Source organism: Polyodon spathula, unplaced genomic scaffold (assembly GCF_017654505.1).
Source record: "Polyodon spathula isolate WHYD16114869_AA unplaced genomic scaffold, ASM1765450v1 scaffolds_68, whole genome shotgun sequence".
Taxonomy (NCBI): domain Eukaryota; kingdom Metazoa; phylum Chordata; class Actinopteri; order Acipenseriformes; family Polyodontidae; genus Polyodon; species Polyodon spathula.
The window spans coordinates 1-11,251 of NW_024471562.1; the positions used below are offsets into that span (position 1 = coordinate 1).

General features: G+C 40.3%; 1 protein-coding gene across 1 annotated transcript; it reads right to left on the reverse strand.

Moving 5' to 3' along the window:
• Positions 1–7: 7 nt before the first annotated feature.
• LOC121307998 lies at positions 8–4,372 on the reverse strand. Its single transcript, XM_041240285.1, has 3 exons — positions 4,232–4,372; positions 2,558–2,678; positions 8–914 (listed from the first exon to the last, which is right to left on the reverse strand). The coding sequence occupies exons 2-3, from the start codon at positions 2,644–2,646 to the stop codon at positions 182–184; spliced, it is 822 nt and encodes a 273-aa protein (XP_041096219.1). The 5' UTR covers positions 2,647–2,678; positions 4,232–4,372; the 3' UTR covers positions 8–181.
• Between the last annotated feature and the right edge of the window lie 6,879 nt (positions 4,373–11,251).

An 11,251-nucleotide genomic window follows, 5' to 3' on the forward strand; every position in this document is an offset into this window, starting at 1 on the left:
CTAACAAGTCAACAAGCCTGCAGCGATGCATTCTGACATAGCTTACATTATCTATTCAACCCCGTTCTGTGCAAGGCCTGGATTTCACATTTAGTATACCTCACAATACAGTTACAGCTCTGCTCAAGATTACTGATGTCCTCTCTGAATCTATATGTTATCACATTTCCTTTAAGAAGCTTCATTGCCGCATGTATTGATACAGCTGTTCCAGTCTCTTCAGATCTGAGGCTACAGATTTCACCACACTCCTGATCTCCTCTGCTCTTTCAGTTTTGCAGCCTTGCTGCATGTCTTCATAATACGAACTCATCTCATAGACATCTTTAGCCACCCAGAGTCCAACTTGAACCCCCCTAGCTAGCCTGTCATCGCACACAGACAGGGCTGTAGAAGAACAGCCCACATCACACATCACTGTCGCCCCTATGTACCTACTAATGATAGGACTCACGCTACTGCAGAGCTGTAAAAGTAAACTGCTCTTGTCCTCGAGACGAGACTCTTTCAATTTCAGGAGTGATTTAAAGGCGATGTCGATCGATTTGCTCAGCTCTAACATCGCAGCCTCTACCTTCCACAGTATCTCATCTGCTCTTTGGTTGTGTGTTCTCTCACTGATGGCCTGGGTTATATCAGTGGCAGTTTTGGCAAACTGTCCTAAGGCGACCCCTTTCTCTCCAATGTCTTGCAAACTGCAGGCTGTGGGTGACTCGGGGTCCAGGAATAACCCTGCTAGGGTCATGATCCCCCCGGCCACCCCTACGAAGCTCCCTATAGTCTTAGCAACGGCTGCATTCATGCTGGCCTCATCCAAGCCATCTGCAATCTCTGTGAGTTCTCGGAGGTGTCTCTTTATCAACGGCTTCTTGGATTTGAACAGCTGGACAAACTCCTCAATGCTCTGCTCTGTGCTGTGAAAGGAAACACAAAGAGAGTTAGACACTGACATGCTGTGGATATTAAAATCCTGGGCTAAAATGGATAAACTTGTTGAGCGAATGTGTATGGAGGCAAAAGCTACTTAGGAAATAAAACAGCAAGCAATGGTGCTCGGGACAGTGCGAGACACTTGTATGAGGACGGGGGTAAACTGTTTTGCATAACATTTAAAACAAATGTATTTTTACTTTTCTTTGTCAATTTTATTCAGAATAACACTATTTGAGGAAATGTATCGTACTTTTCTACCTGCTGACAGTGGTCTCACAATTTAGTTTTTGGAATTAATAAAAGTTATTAAAGTTTCAATAAATGTTTTTGTGTATTCATTCTGCTATATGCTAACCCATGTGCTGTAACAAACTTTGAAAACAGGCTTAGAAAAAAAAAGACATGAAACATGCTTGTATTTGGTTTTAACTTTCAAAAGGCTACCGGAGAATTCAAGAAATTCTGTAGCAGAACTCATGGACCCTTGCCGAAGAATTTGGAACAATTTGCCGTGCTTTTCACGGGGGACTATAATGTACTCGGAGCTAACAAAATAATTATATTAATTCTAATTTGTATTACCATCACTTTGTAGATCTCACATTTGCCTAAATGAAAGATACGCACATTGTGTTGAATGTGTATTTGTAAGGGTGTTCAGATTTGTAAGGAATGTTGTTTCTGGGAGTTCTTGTTAAAGGAACAACAATTCAATGTATAATTTGTTTTTAGACTACTGCTCTTCTCAATTTGTTTCCTTTGGAAGAACTCAAGCAAAGTGCAGGGCCACTGCAATCCAGACAATCCAGGTCATTTCCCAGCACTAAGATGCTCTGATAGAAATCCAGCTGTGATAGGCTATAGCATACAGGCTATAGATCAGACAAAGGTCAAGGCACTACTGTACAGGCTATAGATCAGACAGAGGTCAAGGCATTGCTGTAAAGGCTACAGATCAGACAAAGGTCAAGGCATTGCTGTACAGGCTACAGATCAAACAAATGTCAAGGCATTGCTGTGCTGAAGTACCTCCGTGCTTGAAACAAACTTCTGAATTACTTTTAGAAGACATGCAGGTTTTAAAAGATATAGACATAGTTCCCATTCGAATGATTCTGTGTGTAACAAGTCAAGGACTCGGACTTGGCTCATCAGAGCTTTGATTTGAACTAACCCAAGCAGCTCCCGGTTTGCTAGTTACCCACAAGCGTGGCAGGGCTCTGGTTGGGTGTAGCTCTGCAGTGTTTACAGGAGCCACTTGTGGAGATTATTGTTTTGTTCCCTGCTGTAAAGACTAAATGAACTATGGAAGGAGAGATAAGAGTGGATCAATGGCTCTGATCCTGAAAATACATCTGATAATGCAGGATCCTTGTGCAAGCTGGGTGGCTCTGACTGTGCAACATAACTTCTGTTATAATAAGAGACACCTGGCACATATTAACCTATGAACAGCTATCAGACATAAAAGAAGAGTTTGTTTCTTTATAAACCAGGTCATGCTCTGTGCATGGGATAACATCTATAAACAGACTAAGATGCACGGGAAGCCTGACAGGTCCTGATCAGGGATTGATTGAGCTTTCACATGGGATTCATAATGAAGAATGGAAGGAGCGATTACCTGCTTCCCTCAAACTCCACCTCCTCTCCTGTCATGAAAGAAGGTTCGTACTCCCAGGTGTTTGCCCTTGTTTTTGGCAGCTGGTACATGGCTGGATCCTGCAGCTGGCTCTGTTCTCAGTCTGTAACAGCAAAGCAATCACCTGTTAGTCAAAAGGCATGTTTTTACATCAATGAAGCAATTAGTCCTCTATCAGCCTGTATCAGTTTATGTCACTTCCCTAATACTTCAAGTCTTACCTGCTTATATTTGTTCTGTATGATTCTCTATTGCTGTTTCTTTTTAGATCATTACTGACCCAGCTTACACTGTCAGTGCAGAAATGCTTTCCCTATAGGCTACAGTGCAGACACAGATATCGCATCATGCCTTCCTTTTAAAAGTCAAACACGTTTCCCCACACAACTAGAATGCAGTGGTCACCACAACAATAGAATGTGATGACAACACCTTTGTAACATCAGCAATTCATTTTACACATACAGGTTCATTTTTTTTCATTCATATTTTAAAAAAAATACATTTCAGGTGTCATACATATATCAGCGCGTTAAGAGTGCCGCTTATTGAAACCAGGTGGTGTCTGTCTAAATCACAATACAAACAGGGCAGACCAGAATGTGTGGGAAACATAATAAACACGTGGATCTGCTTTCAGGTACTGCATTACATTTATTCCAGGTTAAACCATGTTCCAAAGACCACTACAAATAAAATGGCAAATATAGACTACATATGATGGATTTGGTTGGTTTTGTGGATTAAGGGCAGTGTTTTAACATTCGATGTTAACATGTAATATTGTACATAATGATATGATTCTGGAAATGCAACTTACCAAAAGACTGCTGCACGGGAACTGCAGTGTTGTACACTCGGAAATAATTAAACTCCCAAGATTGAAGCAAACGTATTTGTTTATTTATTTAAAATAAAGGGTGTGTAACGCGTGCAGCATTTCGCATGCTATGATGACTGGCAAATGAATCATTTAGCACGCCTCATTCGTGCATATTATTATATTAGTGAATAGAGCGGTTACACCTTCATTTTTGCACGCAATATGGGTTTCTCTTACAGTATTCCAGGTCATTTACCAGCGTTTAGTGCATGAGACCCTAAGAATGCTATCACAAAGACAGACAAAACAGGGTTTATAAAATACTCCCTCTAGTCTTGTGGCATTACCTTAGATACATGTCTTTCATTTACAGCTTATCAGAGTTACAGCTGCAATTGGTATTAAACAGTATTTGAAGTGTTGTTTTAAAATAACGTGTGTGATCTCCAGAGCAAGTGTATTTCAAATAAGTTAATACGGTGTGCGTCTTATTGTTTTATATCAAATTACAGATTGAGATCATCGAATTAAAAGGCGTTCGAGAACTAAACTTTATACAGCCGCTTATGAACACGTTTACTATTATATACACGTTAAACTGTGCTAGTATCAAAGTCTAAAGAAAACGAGTTCAAACTAAAATTTGTTTCTAATCTACACATTTTATGTTTAAATCTTAAATATTTGATTTACAGTGCACAGAGAAATACAGAAACATTAAATATAATTTCTAAAATGTGTTAATTTACTGTGTTTTTCTTTTGCACAACAAACATAACGTTCCACCAGCAACGAATATTTAGAACATATAACGAACTTTGCTGCAGTTTTACCTTTTGCAAATAGAACTCGAGTGGTTCGTTTGATCTTCCTCCTCTGTTGTTTTTTCGCAGTAAAGTGCCTGTTTAAATGCGCCCTATCTGAACTTCAGACTACCGCTTCAAAGCAAGGCTGACGTGGTGCGGGGTTATATAAAGCTATACAGAAAGATAAGGGCTGGTATCCTGTTAACAATAAATGGAAACTGAAACTATCATTCTGAACAGAGAGTAAGAACTAGCCTGTGACGTATAGACAACAGAATTAAGAAATAAAACAGAAGCATTCAACCCAGACTATAGAAGCGCCATAATCTTCAATTGAATTCAGGTTTTGGTTGGGATTTATTTTAAAAGGGGACAGTGGTAATGTTTTAAGTGCTGACAGGACGTTAGGTAAGATTAGCACTCGTTACAGCAGACCAACGTTGACGTAAGACAGCAGGTTTGTGTTAAAGACCAAAGTGTCTTTTTTACAGGCTTCCAGAGTGTAGCCTTTTGAGAAATCTACATCAACAAAAGCAGCTCTTGTTGACAATCCATTTTGCTTACATTTTAGTAGGCCGACGCCCTCTTTGGCACCATTTAGACTCTGTATCATTCAAGACAAAGCTAAATACTTTGGCTCCCGCTGCTAATGTACTTACAAATCTCGATCAGATTTTAAAATAGAGTTTTACAATGAATAAGTAATTGATAAGGAGTTTGCGTTTAATCTTTCCACTGATGGATTTCACAGGGATTCAGCCAGGCTTGTGCATTCACCCACTGCGCTCCCCAGCATAACACTAAGAATGATAAGAATAATTACACAAACTGCCAGTGTACCGTGGTGATTTCATACAGCAGTGAAAACACAACAGAAGAACAGAAGAAAGGTTACAAACGAGAGGAGCCCATTCGGCCCATCTTGCTCGTTTGGTTGTTAGTAGCTTATTGATCCCAGAATCTCATCAAGCAGCTTCTTGAAGGATCCCAGGGTGTCAGCTTCAACAACATTACTGGGGAGTTGATTCCAGATTCCCACAATTCTCTGTGCCTCTATTTTCTGTTCTAAATGCCCCTTTATCTAATCTCCGTTACCGGGGGAGTTGATTCCGAGTCGTAAACTTGTGACCCCTGGTCCTTATTTCTTTTTTCATGTTGATAAAGTGCCCGGGGTCGACATTGTCAATACTTTTTAGAATTTTGAATGCTTGAATCAGATCTCTGCGTTGTCTTCTTTGTTCAAGACTGAGTAGATTCATTTATTTAAGCCTGTCAGCATATGACATGCCTTTTAAACCAGGAATAATTCTGGTTGCTCTTCTTTGCACTCTTTCTAGAGCAGCACTATCTAGAGCAGCTACATCTTTAATCAAAACATTTATTAAAAACATTTATGTACATGTAGCAGGGTGGTAGGAAAGCCCTGCTTAAATATATTTTGTTCATTTATTTTTAGAGCGGGGTCTTTCCCTCTGTCCCTGTGTTATTTATTGTATTTGTTTATTGTGTTTTATTTTGTAGGTAGATGTCGGTGAACCGCCGTGTGTTTTGTTTATTGTTTTATATTTGTATTATGACTGTTCATTTGTTCCATTATTTAAAAAGATGGTGTGCATGTGTGTACATTCTGGCAGAGACAAGGTTTGGCAAACTCGTCTCTGCCAGCAATTCAAAAACTCGTGCAGAAGGTGGCCATCTCCCGAATTAATGTAAGTGATTAATTTGTGAGCTAATTGGGAGATGGTCACCTGTGCTAATACTTGCAGCTCTCTGCACTTGGTCGGGTGGTTGGATGCAGGAGACGGTCGTGAAGATGTTCGCGAGCAACGTCTTGCACGGTAGAGGGCATTAAAACTTGGGAGAGGAAACGTTGCTAAATCGTGAGATGGTCACCTGTTAAAAACCTGCAGCTCTCTGCACTTCGGGTGGGTGTTCGGAAGTGGAGAACTGGAGAGCGAGAGGCGAGAGAGAAATTTCCTCCTTCTGGTCTGAGTCACCACTTCCCGTCATTTCCTGCCTCAACCTTTTGTACTCAACATACACTGGAACCTAAACAGATGCTTATCAGGGATTGTGTTTATTTCCTATTAGTAATTTATAATAGAGAAAACACAACGTACCAGCTTGAAACATTTATTGAAAATGAAAGGGTTACATATTTAAAAAAGAAAAATCAAACATTGTCTACTTTAATGTAGGGTTTAACTATATTTTGATTGCCATACTTTCTACTTTTAATATAATCACGATTCTTCATTCTGAAGGCAGTCAGAGTGCTCCTGTAGTTTTTTCACCAAGTACGCAACCCTGTGGGGGCTCCCCTGGGTTTTCCAGACTCCTCCTCATTTGTGGAATAGCCACAGCACTCCTGTGAATGTTCCTCTATTTCAACACTATTTCAGTCGAAATTATTAAATTATTAACTCACATGCATGACTGTTTTAATTGTAAAATGGGGTTGCAATATTAGCATTGCTTACTCACAATGACTCTCTCCTGACAGCTAACCTTGTTAAGCTGTTGATAGCTTACACACAGTACCAAACACCGTTACCATAGGGTTTTGCAAAGTATTTAATCTCAAAATATATTTTATCTACTACCTTCAGCACCGACTCTGTCCATTCAGCAAACTCCAGGATCCTGGTTTCTGAAACCCTTCCCTGATAAAGAGCTTCTTCAACTCCAAATACATATTCCTTCATTTCTCTGTTCTCCAGCTCTTCCTTGTACTGTCTCAGTGTGGTGAGGCACTGCTCCCGCCTCCTCGCGAGCTTCTCCTGGCATTTCTGAGTTCCCAATTCGATTTCCTGTTTCCTTGCCAACTCCCCGACACACTCCCTGATTCTGAGGTCCATCTCTTGGATGGCTAACCCCTCTTCGATTATTCCTCGGATGTCCCTTTCTCTCCTGCCTAGCTCTTCGTAGTATTCGAGGAGGTCAATTTCCCAACTGGCTAACTCTTTTTCATATTCTCGTTTTCTCTTGATGGCTCTGGTGTGTGCTTCCCGTGCATCAGGGTTTATGTGCAGTGATATTACCTGGTTTATGGAAGTTGATATTACCTGGTTAATGGATATTACCTGGTTTATGGAAGGTGATATTACCTGGTTTATGGAAGGTGATATTACCTGGTTTATATAGCAAGCCTAACAGTCTATGATATTACCTGGTTACCTGGTCTATGGTCCTCTGATATTACCTGGTTTATGGAAGATGATGGTTTATTACCTGGTTTATGGAAGAGTGACATTTCCAAATCTATGAGCAGTGATATTACCTGGTTTATGGAAGGTGATATTACCTGGTTTATGGGCAGATGATTGTACACCGTTTGGAGGCCAAAGTGGTTATGGTGGTATAATAAGCAAGGGCCTGAAAAACTGGGACTCCAACTTGGCCATTGCAGCTTACTGGTTTATGGCCGCTGATCTGGTCCCTGGGGACTATGGGTCCTACTGCTTTAAGAATTACTGGAAACATATACCGGTCTATCGTCCGAACTGCCTTTAGTTCATCTCCTGGCTGTGCGAAAAAATTGGGGTATAGTTACGAAAACTGGATATTTATGCCACCACGGTGTGGAATTCGACTGGCACGGTTGTGCAGTACGAGGGATGACCCAGGAAGTGCAAACAGATAACCTGGTTTATGGAAGATGTGATTAAATACCTGGTTTATGGAAGGTGACTATTGAGACCTGTTTAGCTAATGGATGCGCAAAACAGGTAAGTGTACTAATTTAATTCAATATAATCCTTGATGGATTACCTGGTTTATGGAAGGTGATATTACCTGGTTTATGGGCAGTGATATTACCTGGTTTATGGAAGATGATATTACCTGGTGTATGGAAGATGATATTACCTGGTTTATGGAATATTACCTGGTCTATGGGTAGTGATATTACCTGGTTTATGGAAGATGATATTACCTGGTTTATGGGCAGTGATATTACCTGGTTTATGGAAGATGATATTACCTGGTTTATGGAAGGTGATACCTGGTTTATGGGCAGATGATATTACCTGGTTTATGGAAGATGATATTACCTGGTTTATGGAAGATGATATTACCTGGTTTATGGAAGATGATATTACCTGGTTTATGGTCAGTGATATTACCTGGTTTATGGAAGATGATATTACCTGGTTTATGGAAGATGATATTACCTGGTTTATGGAAGATGATATTACCTGGTTTATGGGCAGTGATATTACCTGGTTTATGGAAGATGATATTACCTGGTTTATGGGCAGTGATATTACCTGGTCTATGGAAGGTTTATGGAAGATAATATTACCTGGTTTATGGGCAGATGATATTACCTGGTTTATGGAAGAGTGATATTACCTGGTTTATGGAAGATGATATTACCTGGTTTATGGGCAGTGATATTACCTGGTTTATGGAAGATGATATTACCTGGTTTATGGAAGATGATATTACCTGGTTTATGGGCAGTGATATTACCTGGTTTATGGAAGATGATATTACCTGGTTTATGGAAGGTGATATTACCTGGTTTATGGGTAGGTGATATTACCTGGTTTATGGAAGATGATATTACCTGGTTTATGGAAGGTGATATTACCTGGTTTATGGAAGATGATATTACCTGGTTTATGGAAGATGATATTACCTGGTCTATGGAAGATGATATTACCTGGTTTATGGGTCTATGGAAGATGATATTACCTGGTCTATATTACCTGGTTTATGGAAGTTGATATTACCTGGTTTATGGAAGATGATTTTACTTGGTTTATGGGCAGTGATATTACCTGTTTTATGGAAGATGATATTACCTGGTTTATGGGCAATGATATTACCTGATTACCGGAAGGTGATATCTGAGCTGTAACTAGGGCGGGGAGAGCAGGGCAGCCACCCCGGGTGCAAAGCCGTGAGGGGTGGAAACATGAGTGAAATGTATTGCCACTCGCGTGATCATTGTGTTGCGTGGTTCTCAATGTATTCACGTGCATTGGTTGCGTTTTTGTATCTCAGAGCTTGCTGCTGCAGTGACTACTCCTGGCTGCTGTCTGTCTGACATCACACACACCTTCCAGAGGAACACCTTCAATTATTTATTAGATGTGTTTTCATGACCCCTAGTAATCTTCTAAAAATATCCTATATTGTAGCACCAAATTCAGTACCTCCTAAAAATATCCTGAAGCGTAGTACCAAATTCAGTACCAAATTCGGAAAGCAGCAAGTCTAGTTATACCGGAGGAGCTATAGAGATATAAAAGGATTCTGTAAGGGTTAATGTTGAAAAGAACCATACAGGAGATTCATCGTTTCCAGCAACACTGCTAAAATTCCACACATGCCAGACATTACTGCTCACAGCTTAATTTGATTATAAAAAGAACACAATGTAATCTTCCTTATTATCAGTTTGATCAGACTCTGTCTTAGTTGGTACTGTGGAGTCAAAAACTGAACCCCAGCTTTGACTAACAAAGAATTGTGATATGTAAAATAAATTCATTATCATTTATTGGTACTGAAAATGCAAAGATTGAATATAATTGTAAAGCAGGAAATCGAACCCTGCAGTTACACCTTTTAACAAGTTCCTTTACGTTTTAAGTCATATCTTGTTCCCTTCAAAAATGTTGAAGGAGGGATTCAGAAATTACAATAATCAAAACTAAAAACACAAGCAAATATAGCATCCTAACACCTAACTACCAGATAGAAAGAAAGAGACTGTGACAGGAATGGCTGAGGGTGTCATCAGGCCAGAGTGCAGGGCCAGAAACACGCAGGCAGTAAAGACGCTGGGCACCGTGCTTATTAAAAAAACACAGAGCAAATAAAAAGGTTATGTTATATTCCATTCCATTCCATTCCATTCCTCTCTTCCTCGCTCTCAACACCCACCTAATCTCCACCAGGAATGTGGAGAGCTGCAGGCTTTTTATACTGTGGCCGAGGGGTTTAATGAGCTGTAATTATCCTATTACCCCTCGGCCACAATCTGCACGAGTTTGTTAATTATATGTGAGACTAACCATGACTAGCCCACAGCCACACGTTCCCACTAGGTATTTTAAAACAAATACAACAAATACTACTTCACCGTCATTTTTATAACTACAGAACAAAATCATAAAACACAAATACAAAACTACACACCGGGGCGGAGGGCTTCCCCGTTCTAAAATAACCACAAACAATAGAACACAAAACAAAAGACATGCATTTCTATGGCAGGGCTTTGCTCTGCCCCCTTTTCATGTGCAGGGATCCTAGCCCTGTCACAGAGAGAAAAAAAGAACAAAAACTGGAGGAGGCAGGGGGCACAAATGATTGCCTGCTCTGGGTGTTAACATGCCTAGTTACGGCTCTCGGTGATAATACCTGGTTTTCTCGGTCCTGGCCTGGTCTCTATCTAGCAGCTCGCTCAATCTGAGGTGGCTTATCTGCTCTGTCCCTGGCTCTCAGTCTCTGACACAATACAGTCAGTTAGTAAGACCTGTGAATGTCGTTCCTCTCTGGTTTAGAGGTACTGTTTCATGTTGTTTGCATCATTCTGAGAGGTTCCGGGTTCTGTTGCTGCAGTGTTGCATTTCTCTCTGACAGCGAGCCTTCCTCCATTCCATTCAAACCATGTGATTGAAACGGGCTGGATTCTCGTCTCCCCTTGCTCAGTTCTGTTGAAAATGCCCCTTCTTTTAAAGAGCGAGTATCATAGTTTAACCTTCATACTGCTGTACATGCATCCTTGTTACATTAGGAACAGTTGTATCTTACTTGAAAAAGGGGTTCCCACTGTGTTTGGTCATTTTCTTATTTTTCCTGCAGGGTGGCATCTGAGCAATCCTTTCATACATTTTCAATACAAACTCGGAGCACTACTGAAAAACAATGCTGACATGTTTTCAACAGCAGCAGAGGATCTGCCACATTAAAGACTGCAGGAGTCAAGGTTTACCATCAATCAGGTAACTTGTTATTCAGATACTGAGGAGAACAACATGCAGGTCAGCTAGCGACAATGACAGTCAAATGTTGTGTAATCTTATTTCAATC